The sequence below is a fragment of the Nothobranchius furzeri genome, chromosome 17 (assembly GCF_043380555.1).
Source record: "Nothobranchius furzeri strain GRZ-AD chromosome 17, NfurGRZ-RIMD1, whole genome shotgun sequence".
Classification (NCBI taxonomy): domain Eukaryota; kingdom Metazoa; phylum Chordata; class Actinopteri; order Cyprinodontiformes; family Nothobranchiidae; genus Nothobranchius; species Nothobranchius furzeri.
In genome coordinates, this window is record NC_091757.1 from 44,223,438 (window position 1) to 44,243,046 (window position 19,609).

At 39.8% G+C, this 19,609-nt stretch overlaps 2 protein-coding genes across 5 annotated transcripts in view; both read left to right on the forward strand.

Annotated features, from left to right (window-relative positions):
* ssbp2a (single stranded DNA binding protein 2a) overlaps window positions 1–13,357 on the forward strand; it is a 51,010-nt gene extending 37,653 nt beyond the window's left edge. Inside the window, exons 5-17 of one of the 4 annotated variants that reach the window (XM_015972502.3) lie at window positions 7,448–7,537; window positions 8,340–8,399; window positions 8,479–8,545; window positions 9,354–9,424; window positions 9,501–9,568; window positions 10,089–10,137; window positions 10,232–10,267; window positions 10,357–10,411; window positions 10,496–10,587; window positions 10,664–10,742; window positions 10,832–10,860; window positions 10,942–11,043; window positions 13,147–13,357. In XM_015972502.3, coding sequence (XP_015827988.1) covers window positions 7,448–7,537; window positions 8,340–8,399; window positions 8,479–8,545; window positions 9,354–9,424; window positions 9,501–9,568; window positions 10,089–10,137; window positions 10,232–10,267; window positions 10,357–10,411; window positions 10,496–10,587; window positions 10,664–10,742; window positions 10,832–10,860; window positions 10,942–11,043; window positions 13,147–13,176 — 828 coding nt within the window. In that variant the 3' untranslated portion in view covers window positions 13,177–13,357. The remainder of the gene's footprint in view (window positions 1–7,447; window positions 7,538–8,339; window positions 8,400–8,478; window positions 8,546–9,353; window positions 9,425–9,500; window positions 9,569–10,088; window positions 10,138–10,231; window positions 10,268–10,356; window positions 10,412–10,495; window positions 10,588–10,663; window positions 10,743–10,831; window positions 10,861–10,941; window positions 11,044–13,146) is intronic. The other 3 variants (XM_015972503.3, XM_015972504.3, XM_015972505.3) reach the window with 3 other exon arrangements.
* Window positions 13,358–16,806: 3,449 nt separating this feature from the next.
* Window positions 16,807–19,603, forward strand: LOC107393895 (saxitoxin and tetrodotoxin-binding protein 1). The gene is made up of 6 exons (XM_015972508.3): window positions 16,807–17,089; window positions 17,866–18,008; window positions 18,112–18,179; window positions 18,941–19,069; window positions 19,150–19,245; window positions 19,323–19,603. The coding sequence occupies exons 1-6, from the start codon at window positions 16,967–16,969 to the stop codon at window positions 19,415–19,417; spliced, it is 654 nt and encodes a 217-aa protein (XP_015827994.3). The 5' UTR covers window positions 16,807–16,966; the 3' UTR covers window positions 19,418–19,603.
* Window positions 19,604–19,609: the final 6 nt, after the last annotated feature.

Here is a 19,609-nt window from a genome sequence, read left to right on the forward strand (position 1 = left end):
TGACAAGAGATAGTTCCTAAAAATACCACAGACCCAATAAACTAAATTGCTTCATTTTCTAGGGAAATCTAAGCTATAAAGAGTTTCACAAACAAAACTGTGTGTGTGAGACTGCATGAGAGGAACCACCAACATTTATTCAGGGGTGTGTGTGTGGGAGGGGGCTATTTTCAGGTATTCACATTTGCACATTCTTACATTTGGCTTCCTTAAATCTGCAGACACCCTGTATTTATTTTATTGTGTAGCACAAGGGACTGATCAGTTATGCAGGAAGTCCTTGTGAGAAGAAATGCACTCATTGGCCACTTTATTGGGTATACCTTGCTAGTACCGGGTTGGACGCCCTTTTGCCTTCAGAACTGCCTCAATCCTTCATGGCATACATTCAACAAGGTACTGGAAACATTCCTCAGAGGTCTTGGTCCATAATGACATGTTAGCATCATGCAGATGCTGCAGATTTGTTGGCTGCACATGCATGATGCGAATATCCTGTTCCACCACATCCCAAAGGTGCTCTATTGGATTGAGATCTGGTGACTGTGGAGGTCATTTGAGTACAGTGAACTCATTGTCATGTTCAAGAACTAGGTCTGAGATGATTCGAGCTTCATGACATGGTGCATTATCCAGCTGGAAGTAGCCATCAGAAGTTTGTGGTCATAAAGGGATGGATATGGTCAGCAACAATACTCAGGTAGGCTGTGTAGCTCATCTGCCTCAAGGTTCGACATGTTGTGCATTCAGAGGTGCTCTTCTGCATACCTTGGTTGTAACGATTGGTTATTTGAGTGGTTACTTGAGTTACTGCTGCCTTTCTATCAGCTTGAAGCAGTCTGGCCTTTCTCCTATGACCGCTGACATCAACAAGGCATTTTCGCCCACAGAACTATTGCTCACTGGATGTTTTTCTTTTTTTCTGACCATTTTCTGTGAACTCTAGAGATGGTTGTGCTCTGAAATGAATCATTGCAGGAAAAATATTCATTTTAACACATCATTGATTAATGCAAACATTATTCAAACACTTTGGGATTTAACAAGAGATGATTATGTGACACTTATGCAATTACTGTGCTTTAAAAAATCATTTATGATTCAAGGAAGGTTAACTTTGTTCAGAGTGAAAGTAAAAGGTCTCGTCTCCTGCATGAGACCTTGAGCTAAGATATTATTGTTCGTAATAAAGTTTTGTGGAGTACTTTCTTGTTTGGGGGACAGACAGATTTGATGTTTTTGTCTGCAAATTAAAAAGTTAACTTCTGTTCATTTTTGATGTAAACTTGACCTCTGGGTATGCTACAATGACAATCCCAGAAGATCAGCAGTTTCTGAAATACTCAGAGCAACCCGTCTGGCATCAACAACCGTGCCACGTTCAAAGTCGCTTTAATCACCTTTCTTCCCCATTCTGAATCTCGGTTTGAACAGCAGCTGATGGCCTAAATTTATTGAATTGCCACCATGTGATTGGCTGATTACTAATTTGCGTTAACGAGCTGCTGGACAGATGTACCCAATAAAGTGGCCAGTGAGTGCAGATAAGATCTCTTATGTGAGCAGAACTGATACACCTGTTAGAGTCTGGCTGCAGTAGAAGTATTAAGCCCCGCCCCTTCCATGTAAACAAATGGATAGTTTTCCTGACAAACAAACCAAAGAGCACCTGTAACTGGAACATTTTGATTTCATTTTTGAACAAGATATTCAGAATTATGTTTTAAGTTGTTTAACAATGTGTGCAGGATCGTTGTGCTGAGGGGTGGGATAGAGCCTTTTCCACGCTTTATAACTGCTGCATGATGGCATGACATCTTGGGTTTTATTGGAGTGCCATATGGCCTGTTCCAGTTAGGAAGGCAGTGTTAAATAGCACAGAGAAGCTTTCAGCTTAAACTGTTTGGCTCATGATCAGACTCTAATGTGTCTTAGTATGTCTCAGTCAGAGTGTGGAAGGCACATTTTCTTTGCTTTCTGTTCATGTCCCTTACTCCTGTGTTCGTGACATTTAGTTCTAAGTTCAAATCAAGTCGTCTTCTGTCAAGTTGTGCTTACGTGGTTCTTTTACGGTAACGGATCTTTTTTGTTGTGTTTCTGCTCTTGTGGTGTAGTTTAGAACACGTGAATCTGCGTGTTTCTTGTCACCGTTTGCATGCAAGAGAGCTTTGCTGCTTTCCATTTCCTCTTTTGTTCATGCAGGAAGTGGACTAATGGCATTTGAGAGGATGGAGGGAGTGAGAATAAGGGGGGAGAGAGGAGTTCCTTCCTGTGGAGTTTCTCATTTAAAGATCCAGATGTATTCCAGACAGCTTATCGACTTCATGCAAAGCAAAAAGGAATTCACCTCACTGAGACCAATGAATGAATGACAAAAGAGCAGACAAGACACACCATTTCACTCTATTGTAGATCTTTCAATGTCTTAATGATTTTAAATGTTTATTTTTAATAAAATATGTATATGCTGGTGTACAAATATTTCCTAGTTGGACTCCCAGAACTGAAACTCGTCTGCATTTTACATCAGTTCTCACCAAATAAACCAGTAAACACATAAAACTTTATTAAATCACGACTTCACTAAACATTGAACTCAGAAAACTGCAGAAACTGGTTTAAGTTTACATCGGCTATAATTTTGTAACATCTGCACCCTATGTTGTGCTACACATTATATTATTTGTACATCTGTAGGCTTGTTGCAGAGGCTTTAGATATTACTCTAATAAACATTCGGGCCTCTCTCTATGGCCTTTATTGTAAGTTTTGAATAAAAGCAGGTGTTGGTGCTGCTGCTGTTTCAGTCATGGTGATGCATTCAGATTTTGGTTTTGGGTGGCCTTACTGACGAGTATCGATCATAAATGTAACATCATCATTGCTGTTTTTTCTGCTGTGGGCTGATCAGAATCAGATTTATTTCCAAGTTAATTATTACATTGATTATTTTGAGATTTGTCACTGAATAGTTTTTTTTTAAATGATGAGTTATGATTATTGACCTGGGTTTTGGATGCACGTCTCATCTCTTTTCATGATTTATTTATTTTTTTGCATAAATGCAGTAAAGTGGCTACCAATTCTTAGCAGATATCTTTCATTTGTGTTGAACCCCCTCTTTATTTGTGACTAACCAAACCACTCTTGAAGATTCGAGCTGCTACCATTTTACCCATTTAGTTCCAAATTATTACTGAATAACAACATTTACAAAGTTTTGCGTCTCAACTGTTTTTAGGCATGTCAACAACACCAACGCTCTTATTATATGACACCAGGGACAATATTGTAACTCCTTTTAATGTCCCTCAGGAATAAAGAAGACAGTTTTTAAAGAGGACATGCTACGCTAAACTCACCTTTTACATTATTTTGTGCTGCCATGGGGGTTGCTACTGCCTCTATAAACACTTCAAATATCCTTCTGTTTTCTGCCAGTGTTTCTTTTTAGCAATATGTACCTAAAACAAGCTGTTCCTGAGTGTCACTTATTGTGATGTCACAAACTAGAAAATAAGAAAATAACCACCTCTCACGTGCAAAAGACAGCAGCTCGACTCCAAACTCCTCCGAGATATTGGAGCTTCTCAGCTTATAGTAGCCTGAGCAGGAGAGGGGTGAAAGCGTGTTTTTTTAAAGTGACAGAGCCTTAAACAGCTCATTCTGGAAGGTACTGAAATTGGTTTATGTGAGAGGGATTTAATGCAAAGAACTTCATGAAAATATTTTTGACCTCAGAATTATTATATTTAAGACTAAAAAATAATAAGTGCCCTTTAAGAAAAGAAACATGTACAAAATTATCTTGTTTTTGTTTGTTTTTATGCTTTATGATAGAAAATTATTGTCAAATTTATAAAATAATGTATGTGGAAGAGAGAGCAAGATTGTGCATCGGAGAGAGATGGAGGAAGAGGAGGAGGAGGAGGAGGCAGACGGCGGCGGTCGCAGGTTGAGACAGCTAGAGGAGATAGACAAAGATGTTTTTTTGAGATTCCACCCACGCAACACTCTCTCAGCCTCTGCAGTATTGAATGAAAATGACTCCCCAATTTCACACAAACAAACTATATTAGGAGTTCCTCACATTAATAGGGGATTGCAGAATCTATAAACAAATGGGATGAAATAATCTGTAAATTATCTCATTAGGTATCACTGAGCCCTGTAATGTAATGGGACTAGTGTTGTGTGAATGAAGAGAAACTAACAAACTCGTAAAGTGGTGAGATGTGGTGTGAATGCGTTGAAGACCTTTGGTTGTTTTTTAAGGGATCTTTCTGATATTGTTAACGTTTCGACTCATTTTGACTCATGCTGTAAATGTCGTCGCTATCTCATCTGTGAATCGCATTCAGAAAGAAGACAGCCGTCTTCACCAGTTTTTTTTAAACCTCTTTTCTGTGTTGTTGACACTCTATTGAGCAGATTTCCACATGAGGTTGTTGTATACTTTACTGTCTTGTTGAATATGTCTGAGAGCCTCTAGCGCTCTCCTCCAGTGCTGTTTTTGAATTATTAATGAAACAACAGATTCTAGGTGTTTACCTGAGTTTCTGTGAGTGATGCTCCTCTGTTTCACGTTTAATGTTTCTTAGATAGAAAATCTGATTCTAAAGGAAAGTTTAGAGCTTAGCAAACTCAGTCTGATTGCTCCATACCCCTTAATTGGGTCTGATCAGGCAACTAAGAAAAGGGATTCTGGGCTCTGTGTAATCCTTAAAATGCTTCATTAAAAAGAAGAAGTTAGTTTTAATTTAACAGTTTTGAATTGAATCTGTGAACAGTCAGGGTTTATAATGGACATTACAACTCCTTCACAAATTGGATCTGCAGTGAACTCCATCGAATCAGCAGCATCTAATTGTGTTTAAGCTCAGTCAGAGACTTTCTATAGACCCGCTATCCTGCAACAAAGCGCAAAGAGCACACAGTGATAACTTGCATATTCCTCCATTATGCTAGTTGCTTCTCAAGTGTAAGAAAATGTGCAAACGTTGATGTGGGAGAAAAGTGATAGATTTATTAACTTCTATGGGTCGATAGAAGTTCAACGCTGGAATTTGCTATTTGGCTGGAAACAGAGAAAACGTGCAAATGAAGAGTACTTAACTAATCACTCTGAGGGTTAAAGGGGACATTGTGCAAAAATCAGCTTTTGCTTTTTCTTTTTTATTTTTTGTCATGTGGGTCTCTCCTCTGTAAACAAAAATAAAGCCAATCTATCAGTTTGGTTTTAGGATGTGCTAAAACAAGCTGTTTCAAAAAGTCCCTGTTTGTGACATCACAAACAGGGGAATAAGAAATAAACACCTGTCACGTGCTCCTCCAGCAGCAGCTCTAATCTGAGCCCCTCACAGATTTACATTTAGTGCAATAGACCGTAGAACTATTTTAATCTAAAAAAAAGGTTGTGATATGTGTCCTTTAATGTTTGAACGATAATCAGTTTCACACTGATGAAGTGATCAACACTTTTCTGTTAACTGTGTTGCTTTTACTATTATTGTACTGCAGATTAAACATCCACAGAAATTCTGTTGCTTTGCAGTAAAAAAATAAAATAAATTAAGTAAAAAACTGAAAGTCCATTTTATTTTATAAAATACTTCATTTTCTTCTCTCAAATATTAAAGGTGCAGTACGTAAGAACATAGTGAGAATTTTACAGTGAGAAAATCCCAAAAGTCATAACGGAAGGAAGTTTATAATGAAAACATATTTCATATCCAGCTGGCTGCAGGGATTGTCAGTTTTTCTCCTTTCAAAACAAATAAGGCAGGACCTAGCTATTGTTTACCATCAGTGAGTGTGGGGATGCCGTGCCTCCTGTGAGCTAATGCTGTAATGCTGCAGCGCCGACGATTGTAATTTGACGACGGCCGGCAAAAAGCTCCAGAGTTGTTTAAAGTGGTTGCAGTAACCACATTTTACCACAAGATGTCACTTTTACTTAATCTCTGCATAATGCACCTTTAATAATTAAGGTAATAAACAAGCATATTGTACATTCTAACTGTATATCTTACATTGAAAGGATAGCAGCTTGCATATTTGGTTTTGGGGGCCAGTAGATCTCCATGCGTGTTTTATTGTATTTATTTATTTATATTTTATTCTGTTGCTGTATTTAGAAAATGCTGCTTTGTCAGCAGGTCAGGGTGCGTATTTTTTTTCTACTCCCCCTCCTTCAGTTTCTTTACACACACTCACTTCCTCATGCACACAGGCACTCATAATCTCTGCTTTGTCCTCCTTTCTCTTCTTTCCCTCCCTCTCTTTCTCTGTGTGCGTGAAGGCAAACTCAGCAGACCTCCAGGCTGCTGGGGAGCAGAGGCATTCTGGGTAATCCACACAGTGCGAGGGAGGAGCAGGAAAGAAAAGGGAGGAGGGAGGGAGAGAGCACCAAATCACTCCAGACTTGATGCTTTGCATGATGTTTAACGCTCCAAAATACAGACACTCACAAATAAAACCGAATCCGGTCTGAACCATAGAGACACAATATCCATCTGCTTCCATCTGTTGAGACAAACATGTTGTTTCTGTTTGCTTCTGACTCTGAAGGCTGCGGCAGATCTTGTTCTCTGTTGTTAACGATGGGGAGATGTGAAGGAGGCTGGAGGCGGCTGGGGGAGTAGCGAGGGTGGCGGGGTGGAGCAGCGGAGGAGACAGGAGTGTCATCAGTCTGCTTTTATCTCAGCTCTGATTAAACCATGTTCCTGTCTGACCTAAAAAGTCAGCTGGCGGAAACTTCAGAGGCTGTGGGCGAATTTCACCAGAGCTCTTTATACCCAGCCAGTGTCATCACAGGGAGAAAGAAGATCAGAAACACACAGAAAAATAAACAAAAACTAAATAAACACTGGTTGCAGGTGCTCAGTCAGACTTTATCTTATATTTAGATGTAAACTCTTCCCATTGCTGCTTTGTGTTTGTGAGTCGGATGAGGGAGAGGCCGTCGCTGAGTGGTAACGCACAATACCACAGGAAGCAGACGGAGGCCTTGCTGAAATGATCCAGCGCCACCCGTCTGGGATAAACACTGCAAAATAACACAATGTCCAAAAATAAATGCAGACCAGCACGGTTAGGCATCTGCAGAAACAGGAAATATCCCACTGAGGTAGTAGTACCAGGAAAAGGCGAATATTTCTCACATTTATTAGTGTTTGTGACAGATTCAGTCGCAAGATCCTACTGCAAGTTAACTGTACAATCACAAGAAACCAGTTATAGAGGCAGATGTATGTAAATGATGATAACCGCTGATCGCTGGACGGAGAATAGTGCTTTGTTTTTTTATTTCCTCTATGTCATTTGCATCAAAGTTCTTAAGCTTTTGTAAAATCCACAAATCGATGCTGAGGGTGTTGAGTTCCCTGAGTTGAGTCAAATGTGTGTGTTTAACTCTTGCATGTGTGTGTGTGTGTCCTTCTTCCAGAGTGCTGCAGCAGCTCCAAGCCCCGTTCTCGGGAGCCTCACCCCAGGAGAGGGCATGCCAGTGGGGCCTGTTCCTCCAGGATTCTTTCAGGTTAAAGATTCAGACACGTTTCCAGTTTTAATATCATTACATAAAAATACTTCCTGTAGTTTTTTCCTCCCGTCACATCATGGTTAGTGAACTAATGAAGAGGCCTGACATCGTCTTTGAAGAACTCATTGATTAAACGTCATTTTCAGTCTAGTTCGGCTGATAGCATGTGACGTGTGAATCGATGGCCTTCAGAGACGTTTCCCAGCTCGGCTTTCAAAAAGTCAAACATGAATCGAACAGATCAGCATACAACTTTTCACTTAAAAAAAAGGAAATTAGCTAAATTACCAGTTCGTTGATCTGCATTTGGACCAGTTTGGAAAATATTGACAAATTATTCCTAAAACTGATCTGTATTTTTCTTTTTGCAGTATCCATTCATCATCAGCATTGCTGGTTTAACGCTTATATTTAAAAGTTACACACACAAAAAACTGGATTTTGGGTCATTTTAGTTTTTGACCCTGATCAAACGAAGAGGTCTATTGCTCTCTAGTGGAGCCTTGTGGTACTGCAGCGTTGTAACAAATAAAAACTCATTCAGAAGCTGCAATAAAACATCAACACATGGGTAACAGTTAATGCATGCACTCTCATCAGCATCATTATACATCAGCCTTTTGTTTTCTGAGCCTGTGTCAATAATGTGGCTTTTGTTTACTTTGGTGTTGCTGCCAGGATTTGTAGGTGTGCAAACTGAAAACGTAATTTTCTACAACAGTTTATGACATAAAAGTTATTTTGCATGTGTTTATCAAAATGTAAAACCATCCAAACTTTGTATTTGCCTGTTTTTCAGCCATTCATGTCACCTCGGTACCCAGGAGGACCCAGACCGCCCCTCAGACTACCAAACCAGGTGAGTGTTCTTCTCAAATCTGCACGTCCAGAACCGATCAGAACAGAAGCAGACATTTTAAGTGGTCTACCCTTTTTAGGGTCTTGGAGGAGTTCCAGGTAGCCAGCCCATGCTGCCCTCTGGAATGGACCCAACAAGACAGCAAGGTACTGAAACAGCTTATGTGACTTAACCTTGATGTTTTGTGAATTAAGTCTTCAGTTTCCGGCCAACTCTTCTATCCTTGCTGCTGTTCTTGTTAAGCTGATAAAACAACTTTAGAAGGAACAACACTGGCAGATTTTTTTTTTCATCTCAGACACCTTGGCTCCACATGAGCCTTTGATCTCTGGAGAGTCCGCTTTTGGCAGACCTGTTTTTACGATCAACAGATTTTAGGAAATTATTTTAAAACAGTGATTTAACACCAGAAGATAAGTAAAAAAACACAGTTTAGTAAAGTTTTTCTTTTCGTCAAACATAAAGAATGTATTAAATTGACTCATTTTCGGCCGAAATGAGTTTTCACCACGGGTGGCTGGGCTCTCCCTTAGTGATAGGGTGAGAAGCTCAGTCATCCGGGAGGGGCTCGGAGTAGACTTGCTGCTCCTCACATCAAGAGAAGCCAGTTGAGGTGGCTCGGGCATCTGGTCAGGATGTCTCCTGGGCGCCTCCTTGGTGAAGTTTTCTGGGAACGTCCAACCAGGCAAAGACCTAAAGGAAGACCCAGGACACTGGAGAGACTATGTCTCACAGCTGGGAGCACCTTAGGATTCTCCCAGAGGAGCTGACCCAAGTGGCTGGGGAAAGGGAAGCCTGGGCCTCCCTGCTTAGGCTAATGCCCCCGCGGCCTGACCCCGGATAAGCGGCTGAAAATGGATGGATGGATCAATTAACATTCTGATTGGAAGATTACTATTAAAGTTAACAAATATCACACCTGCATTAGCAGTTACTGCTTTCTATGGTTCTCAGGACATCCAAACATGGGAGGTCCCATGCAGAGGATGACGCCACCTAGAGGCATGGTGCCGCTAGGACCCCAGGTATGAGGCAGAATTATACATTAAAGTGTTTTGATACTTTACCTCCTCTGGACATAATGTTTTGTCCTTTCTTTAGAGCTATGGAGGAGGAATGAGGCCACCGCTAAATGCCCTGGTTGGTCCTGGGATGCCTGGTATGAGCATGTGAGTGTTGTAAAAACATAATAATAATAATAACAACAGCAACAACAACAATAATGATGATGATGATGATAAGATAATAATAATAATAATAATAATAATAATAACAATAATAATAACAATAATAAAATTAATAATAATAGCTTTATTAAATAAGACGTTACTCTATTTTATTCCTTCTAGATAAAATTCTGAGGAACTCAGCACAATTTCTCCTTTCAAAAGGACAAAAGCAAATGTTAAAAATCCTAAATCTTTTGTTTTCACCTTTTTTCTCGGCTGATTTACTGTAACAGGGAGTTGACTTTCCAGGGTTTGCTCCACCTTTCTTGTTTTTCACTTTTTCCTGGCAACCGAGCGTTTTGTTGTTGCCAACTCTGATCAGGAACAATGTGTGTGTGTGTGTGTGTGTGTGTGTGTGTGTGTGTGTGTGTGTGTGTGTGTGTGTGTGTGTGTGTGTGTGTGTGTGTGTGTGTGTGTGTGTGTGTGTGTGTGTGTGTGTGTGTGTGTGTGTGTGTTCCAGGGGGCCCGGCGGCGGTAGACCCTGGCCAAATCCTCCAAACTCCAACTCTGTAAGTGCTCAAACAAAAAGATCTGACAAGAAACAGTTGCCTTTTTTTTCCTTTAAGGTAATTTTATGTTTTTTTTTCTTTGCCGTACTTGTAGACCCCGTACTCTTCAGCATCTCCAGGAAGCTACGTGGTACGTACATTTGAGTTGAAACCACGCTTTTAGTCTCTGAAAAGGCTGTAATTCATTCATTTATGCAGGAAACCAACATCTAATTTCAGGGGCCTCCAGGAGGAGGGGGGGCACCTGGAACTCCAATAATGCCAAGTCCTGCAGGTGAGCTCTGTGCATCGTCATCTATCTACACAGGACATTTAAATAAACCCTGTCTTCTTAATGTTCCTGTCTTTATTCTGTCAGACTCGACCAACTCCGGAGACAACATGTACACCATGATAAGCACAGTCCCTCCAGGTGGAAGCCGACCAAATGTGAGATACTTTTCTCTCCATGTAAGAAACATTTCTAGTAGGCTGCTGGATGTTGTCTCTCCTGTCCTTCATGGTCTCCTGTGTACGTCCTCCTCAGTTCCCTATGGGTGCAGGTAGCGACGGTCCGTTAGGGGGGATGGCTGGAATGGAGCCGCACCACATGAATGGGTCTTTAGGTAAAAAAATAAATAAAAACATTTCTGCAAAATTTTTCTCCCTGATTGAAATTCAAGCATTTTTTTTAATAATGTTTGGTGTTTTTTAGGGTCAAGTGACATGGACAGTATTTCCAAGGTAAGATTATTTTTATTTACCTGTGATGCACTTCAGATATTAGTTGTAGCTTTTGAAAGTGCTGTTCTGCTCACCTTTTAGCAGAACTCACCTGGTAACCTAAGTATGAGCAACCAACCCGGGACACCCAGAGAGGACGGAGAGATGGGAGGAAACTTCCTTAACCCTTTTCAAAATGAAAGTGTGAGTTTCACGTCTTCCACAACTCAGAGGTGAAGCTTGGCGTTACCTGCTGCTACCCTCTGACTCAGCAGCAATCTACAGAAATCACTTTAAAGTACAAAGCTCAACACATACATCTGGGAGCATTAGAGGAGCCGGACTTCTCTGGTTTTATGTGTTTTTACAGATTTCTGCAGCTGTTGACTGCAGCTATAACAACGGATGTTTTACTCCTGACACGTTTGCAACTGCAGCTCTGGTCCCTCTGTTGTGGCTCTTTAACCAAAGTAAAACAGAAACGTATCAAATCTGTTGTCATTTTCACAAAATTGAAATTGATTAAAGACAAACACTACAAATTGTGCATAAAATGTTTGTCATAGACATGCTAAAGCAAAATCTTAAATGTGTAATTTAAAAAGCTCAAATCCTTCAAGTTCCATTTTTTTTTGCATTAAACTACAAAACATTAATAAAATCTGTGGGGTTTTTTTTACCAAATGTTTGTAATTACTGTTTTAATCTGTTTTCACCTGCAAGCGTTTAGCACTTACACACATCAAAGAAGCAGATGTTAAGCCTTTATGCCCACATTTGCATCATAAATGAGACGTTCCAAACAAAAATACTTTGTAAATTTTCTGAAAGCGACGAGTGAATTGGTGTCAGCGGTTGTCCCTGCTGTGATGTTCAAAACAATATGTTCCTCTGTTTTGTTGTTGCACAACTGTCCCCTCTCAGACCCATTATGCAACCGTTTCTCCTGCAGCTTTTAACACGTCCGTGAACTCAGTCATCCCGTTCAGACAGCTGAACGTTGGACTTCTCAGCATGTTTGTTCAGATTATTTTAGCTCTTTTTTGTTTGATAGGAGGGCGTTGTTCTATTTTTGGAATAAACCCCCAGTATTTCTGATATCTATTATACGTCCACCCCAAAGTTAAGCTTTCTGAGCTGATTTGACAGCGGAGGGGAAATAAAGTGTACGTGACAGATGAATAATAGTCTCTGAAAAATGGGATTTAATGAATGTGTTGCAGGGTGTTATGATGATTAGAAATACAAAATCAAAATTTGCCATTTATAACAATAATCGTATTTAACGTTTAGGTAAATTATGGTCAGTTTTAATTTTAAAATATTCATTGAGATGCAGTTAAGTATCCAAAAAGTCTGATTTCTGTTTATCTGATCATTAACTAGTTTGTTTATGATCATTAACTAGAAAGCTATTTTTAACTAAAAAAAAATACGTTTTACCCATAAGAGCTTCATGAATGTCATCTGTTGGGAGAGTTTATGCTTAGACTCGGACTGATGAGCTAACGGCTAGGTTAACCACAAGTGATTTGCTAATAAGATCCAGTTTTTTAACAGCAGTTCATTCTAAATATTTTTTAAACCTGCTAATTGACCTGTGCTGCCACGTGGGTCTTTACTGCCTCCAAACCTGAAAAGACAAACTTTCTATCCCTTTTCTAAAACAAGCCATTTCAAAAAAGTTGCTGTTTGTGATGTCACAAGTAGAAAATTGAATAGAACCACCTCTCTCGTGCAAGAGAGAGAGCTGTTGCTGGAGATGTAGCAGCTCTATCCTGAGCCCCCTCCACATATTGGAGCTTCTCGGCTAATAGCAGCATGAGCTGGAGATGGGTGGGCGTGGCCAGCTCCAGCTTGTTGTCTTTAAGGGACACTGTGCAATTTTTTCATCTTTGTTAATCATTTTCTTGCGTCAGTATGCGCCAAAATTACCCTTTACTGAAATGTCACTTAGGCCCCACTGCCCTCTGTGGCCAGAATACCATACCGCCCCAGGGCGGCTGTAGCTTGCAGCGTGTTAATAATGGAAAGCATTTTGGGAGCTGTGGAGTGGAGCTGACATTTCATTTTCAATTAAATCACAGTGAATTAATAACGAATACTAGGGGATGCTAAAAGCAAATAAAACTGAAAAGTGTGCATTTAAAGTGATTCAGCCCCAAAACGGCTCACTCGGGAAGGTACTAAAAAATAAAACGGCTGAAATAGCTTTATTTGAGAGGGATTTAGTGCAAAGAGCTTCATAAACATGTTTTTATTGACCAGGCTGTTAAGAAAACCCTTGCTCCTAACCTGTTTCTGCAGTACTCTCCAAACATGACGATGAGCGTGTGAAGATCCTGGAGGCAGCTTTCGGTCAGTCGCTCAGCAATCTGCTCCTGGAGAAGTTGTGACGAAGCAGAGAGACATGATGTGATGTCATCCAAGCCAGTGACTCTTCCTCCACCACGGTCGCTGAGGGCGCCATCCACCCCTCCTCCACCATTCATGGTTTCTGCCCGTGTCTCTTTGTCTCCTGTTCCTTCTGAGTGGTGACTCTGCAACATCCATCAGTTCTTCCTCCACAACCACCAGACTGTACAAAGGAAACAGACTGAAACAAGCCAGGGTGGAAGTCCTGGTTGTACATTTGCATTCAGTGTGTGAGAGACATCTGACAGATGTTTCTGCCTTTTGCATCGTATCACAAAATATTCCCCAAAGTACAAAATGACAGCATTAATTTATTCACCTAACTGGACAACACCTTTAGTTGTTTGTTTTCAAACAAAAACAGTTTTGATGACAGCGAAGTCATGAGCCGCTCCATTTGTGTTGTACAGCTCTTGGAGGGTTCCTTCTTGTTAGTTTTTTAATTTATGATGTCTTGGGAATAGATTCTATTCTTTCTCATCTTTTTCTCAATTTTGGCAAACATGTATTGTTCTTTGTTACCCAGAGAGGTGAATTACATTCAGACCATATAGTTGTTATTGTAAAATCTCCCTTTAAGTCATTTTATCTGATTTCATTTGGTTATTAAAGTGAGAAAAGCAGAAAAGTTCGTGCTGGTGAAGGTTTGCACACATCTGAATGGCCAACAGACTCAAAGTTTGATTATTCAGAAACAGCAAGAGGAAAAATTCCATTAGATTCAAAGTTTTCAGGTCTTCTCGGACTGTTTTTGTGGTGACCCCACTCTAGAACATTTAGCAAAGGGTCAAAAAAACAGAGTTAATCTAGTTTTTGTTCAGATAAAACCAGTATAGAAACAGAATTTGTTGGTTTCGGTCATCGTAGGCCCTCAGGATGAAGATGGACGTTTACTAGCTTCTAAAGCACTGGCCGCTCACTCTCATCCGGCTAAACTGTGATTTTAGTGGGATGTAAAAAGTTGGTTGTTACAGAAAACTTGTTTTTAATCTGTTTAAAATAGTTTTCCAAACATAACTGTCATCATGTACAATGGTCAGTATTCCTGTAAACATACAACCTCCCCCCTTCAGCGTGTACAGCTCACAAATGTAGCTCCTCTGTCTTTGTATGTGTATTTGATGTTATTATTATTATTATTATTATTATTATTATTATTATTATTATTATTATTATTTGAATAAACAACAGAAGCAAATTGCTGTAAATAGGAGGGATGGACTGAAAACACCCTCACAGCTGATCAGAAACATTTATTTGTGTTAGACTGAAGCCATAAGTGGGAGAAAATACTTTTTTGAAGTAAATAGAATTGTTTGTTTTATTTTTATTTTGCAGCACTTTGCTTGTGATGTGTTGATCATTTTCTCTTTTTTATTCTTGTATTTTGTTTTTGTAAATAAGCAGAGAAGCTTCCTGGGTTTTGAATATACTGGTATAAAGCTTCTCTTCCAGCCATCAATGTGTGTTCTTGGGCTTCACCTCGAGTGTGTTTGCATCTGTTTATACATAAATACTCATCATGAACTGCCTTTTTTACTTGAAATGTGTGTAACTCTTTTTTTGGGCAAACAAAAACGTTGCAGTTGGGATTTGGAGGCAGTGCTGGTTTAAATGTGATCCACCCTAATCCAGGAGCTTTATGGGATTCATTTTAAATCCAAATGAGATTTGCCTGAATGATGACCGCCTAGCTTAAATTATTAATTTGTTAATTTTCAAAGACCAAGTTCACTAAGAAACAGATTTTTACCTGTAATTTTTTCAAACAAGATCGTTCTATCTGAGTTTCCCATGCAGACAAAATGAGAAAATAGTCTACACCCCTATTTAGTGAAAATAAATGGAGAAATGCTCAGATTAGAAAAGCGTGACAGATCTGCATCACACTGAAAATTAGCATTCACTGACTTTATTTGTAAAGCAGATAAGATTTCACAAAACTCTTTTCAGATGGTTCAAATAAAAATCAGAGCAATAAAATGAATCCACGAATGATAAAACAGGACACAGAGTTTCAGTAAACACAGGTCTGATTTTATCTGTTCCCTAAAACGCTTCACTGAGGCGTGGAGGTTTGAGTTGAGCATTCTAAGATGTGGGAGTAGGATTTGGAGATTATTTAGGCTTTGGTTGTTTACAAATAGTCATTATTTTTCTGTATGTGGGTAAAAATCATGTTCGAATATCACACTTTAGCTTTTAAATTTTTATTTCTATTTATTTCCCCTTATTTGGATGAACTCCCTAAGCTGTGCTGCAGCAAAAAGTCACCTAAGATTTCCTGGACGTGCTTAATAAGTGGCTTAAAACTAAAGAAGATTAATTATTTTCTTTATCTGCTGCCAAATATCCAAACTCATCATTAAAGACCGTTTAGACCTTCCTGCCATGTTAAAAACATCTCCATACTTCCAAATTGAAGCTTTTTATTATAAGTAATTAAATATTTCGCTCATTTTAACCAGTTTCATTTGTTTTAAAAGTGCTAAATGAATCAAACTGAGTGTTCTAATAGGAATGCATTTAAAGTTCAGCGCTCATTAAATCACAAAGGTTTTACTCGTTCAGGTTTAACAGATTTTATTGTAAACATAAATTCTCTTGGTCTGACCTGTGAACTAAGAAGAGAAGCAGAATCTGATTCTGTCTCCAGAGGCGTTTCAGGAAGCGGTCTGAGTCAGACTGGGCAAAAATAATCTAAAGAGATTAGAGCTCCCATTAGAAACAATAATCTAAAGAGATTAGAGCTCCCATTAGAAACATCGGGCGGACAGAGAACAACGTGTTTGTAGAAACGAGAGCAAGAGAGGGAATGCTAAACAGGCTTATTGTCTCAGTCGTGTCATTTGTCTTTCCATGTCCTCTGCTGCCAGGAGACCGTTGGATGGATGGAGAGCCGTCGTTTCACAATCAGGAAACTGCTACTGGAATAGTGACTTTGTTTTACCAGTTCTTCAACATTTAGCTTTTTCCATATTGTTGTTTCACGGAGAAAAGTAAACGTGTGTGTCCACCTTCACAGGATTCACGTGTCCTGTGGAGTTTCACCTGGCAGGTGCAAGCTTCTTGTTCTAGTCGGAGGTAAGTGTGTGACTAGTGAGCAAAGCTGCAGATCTAACAGAAGAAAACTTACTAAATATCAACTTAAGGGACAAAAACTCTGTAAAAGGAGACGGCAGTGATGCACCAAACGTCTTTTTATGTGTATTTGTCATTGTTTGGTCCTTCTCAGGGTGTGAGACAGTTTTTTGGCCAGTGAGACATGTTGGGGTCCGGGTATTCAGACAGTGCCAGCTGGTTATTATGTAACCAGATTAACAGGACAGGAGCCCCCGCTGAGCCCACATGAGCTGAAAAGTGAACCACTGTTTTCCCAGAGGGAGAAAATGTGTGTGTGTGTGTGTGTGTGTGTGTGTGTGTGTGTGTGTGTGTGTGTGTGTGTGTGTGTGTGTGTGTGTGTGTGTGTGTGTGTTTAAATTTGGTTATATTGAGAACATTAAAATTCTTTAAGCAGGGTGAATATTTGCTTTAAGATCAGAAGCAGGAAGGAGCAACAACAGTTAAATCGGTGGTAAATAAAGGCGAGACGGATTGATGTTCTTTAAAGAAACTCTCGTGTGAGAGCCCGGCCCCCTGTTAGAACCCGTCCCCCGGTTCCTTGGACGAGGCAGCAGGATCCCTGACACTAGAGTTGCTCTCTGGCTGCCTGATGTCTGGAGCCATGGCTGCACAGATGGTTGTCGCTCTGCTGGCTTTCACCTCCTTGAGCGTCGCGTCTGAACTGGACTGTAAGGAGCTGGTTAAGCCTCTGCTTCTGGACAGCCACAGTCCTGTGAGTATTTGATGAGGACAAGATGGAGAAGGCTTGATGCACAGTTCACTGTACTCTAAATAGCTTTTCTAAAATGCATTTGCATGAAAAGGCATCTATCATCTGTTATACTGAAGTATTTCAGGTTTTACTACAATAATAAACGAGCCAGCATCACATTGTTTGTAAAATTATACTTTAAACTATGATGCCTGTGACATTGACCGCAGTTATGGCTAGTATGTGGATTACATATGCCAGTAAACCTGATGATGCAAACAAAAGTTATCAGTGTTGTGTTTGAATAAATCATTTTAAAATAGATTTCTTCAGTAGGATTTTACCACAGTCGCCATTTAGGCCTCAATATTTTGTCATCTTTTGGTCAAGATTTGCTTAATTTCCACCAGATGATCTATTATTTAATAAAATAACATTTTCTATTTCCCAGTTCAGTGATTCATTTAGTTGAAAATTTAAAATTTTATTCTCTCAAATTAAAAAATTCCAAATTTTGTTTGTAGTGTATAATTAATACAGCACTGAAGAAGAAAAAAAACACTCCCTCCTAAACTGTCTACTTATGGTGAAAGTCTGAAAGTTTCCAAATTTCTGCCAAAACAGTTCTTCTTTCTTTCTTGAATCTGAATGGTTCAAGTCCATTTCGAAGGTAACAGACCATCTTTATTGTTGTAAAACAATTGCAGCAAAGATAGGACATTTGTTATTTCCTGATGATAAATGTGGGAATTTGTTGTTTGAACGTAAACGTTGTTGTTTGTGCTGTTATGGTGCAGATCTATGGAAAGTGGGTATTGCACGTGGGCACGTGGGACAAACAAGGCCTGCAGAGTGACCTGTCCTCGGTGAACAGCTCCTGGGTGGAGCTGTCTCCTTCCTCAGACAGCGGAGTCATCACAGTCTACTGGGCCGACCGTCTGTAAGAACTCGCTTCAACAACATTTTTTGCCTCATTTGAAAATAACTCTTGAACAGAACTTGTGTTTGAATTAAGTTATTTTTTCTTCTTTTTTTCATCACAGTAAAGATGATAAATGCCTTCAAGGTCCAGCAAATGCCACCATTTCAGGAACAACCAGCCACACCACCTGTATGGGCTTTAAAATATTGTGTTATTTTTATTTTCTGGTTACTGAATCAGCCAAACCCCTTAAACCAACACTAAATTAGTTTACCCGCTTCTCTTTTCTACTGGCTGAAAACAGAATAACAACTGTCGTGAGCGACGCTGCCACAGCCTGCTGTGGGTAGCGCTAACAACGAGCTAACACATATGCGAGCCCAATGATACTAAACAAGCCATAAAGTAAAAAGATCCACACTGTTGGACCAACAATATTACTTACAAGTCAAGTAGCAACAAAGCCAGGCCATCATCAGTCCTTGATTTTGTGGCCTCAGTTCCCTCAAAACAGTATAGGCCACAAAGACATCACTCTCTTACTGCTACTTCCAGGCTCCACCAAGATGCCAGCAAAAAAAAAAGCTAAATTATTCTTGTTGTGCTTTTTATTGACAATCTGCAAACTGAAAAAGCTAACTGCTAGCCTTCATATTTTCTACCAGGGCAGTAAACAGCCAAAGCTGTAAATCAGGTAGAGTGCTCCCCCTAGTGCACCTACTCATGACACAAACTGTTAAGTGTGGTTTCTGGTGAGCAGAGTGCTGCATACTGGGAAGAATCACTGAAACCAATTTGAAAGCAATAGCTTAAAGTGCTAAAAGGTCTTTAGTGTTGCTTTAACTAAGGTATGGGTAGATTTCAGAGCACTAATGTTGAGGTCTGAATGTGTTTAGTGCACTTGAATTCATTTTTGTCTGCACTGATTCCACCCTCTGCATGTTTAACAGTTGTCATCAATGGTCACACCTCCTATCACGATGGGAAGTATTATGAGACCTGCAGCGACTGTCTCCTGTCTGAGGACACCACCCTCCTCCCTGACGGCAAGTCAAAGGGACGATACCTTTTCCTGTTCAGTAAGCCCTTTAATTTTAATTATTCTATTAAGATCCCACTTGTTTTTAAGAATCTTACATATGTCATCATCTTCTAAAAGCACGGACCGGCAATCTGGAGCCCTCTGAGCTGGACACCTATAAAAAGCAGGCAGAGTGTCTCAAATTTCTCCCCGAGTACCACTTTGGAAGCACACGTAAGACATCCGCTCCTTCAGCTCTCCCATCGTCTGTCAGACCTCGTTTAGTCATTTTTGTTTTCCTCTTCCCTCAGATCTGTGTCCAGATGAGAGGGAATCTGCTTCGCCTTCCGTCAGCAACACAGAGAGCGATCAAACCGAGGAGAACACAGATGTGTCGCCTCAGTAGACTTCCTGGTTCAGCTGAACACAAACTAAACGTTTTATGTAGAGACAGAACAGTGTTAATTAAACATGTAGTAGTTTAGATGGCAGCAGTGAAGCCATGGGGGTTCATGTCTTGTTGAATTTGGTTCTGTAAAAGTTGTGTTTGGTTTCATGTGTCACTTGTGGTAAATAAAATCTCTATTAACAATTTCCT

Excerpts from the sequence above, each read along its gene's own strand:
- LOC107393895 (XM_015972508.3), top strand. The coding sequence starts at position 16,967 with ATGTCTGGAGCCATGGCTGCACAGATGGTTGTCGCTCTGCTGGCTTTC. Across the intron at positions 17,090-17,865 it reads TTCTGGACAGCCACAGTCCT|ATCTATGGAAAGTGGGTATT; the intron begins GTGAGTATTTGA and ends GTTATGGTGCAG. Across the intron at positions 18,180-18,940 it reads AACAACCAGCCACACCACCT|TTGTCATCAATGGTCACACC; the intron begins GTATGGGCTTTA and ends CATGTTTAACAG.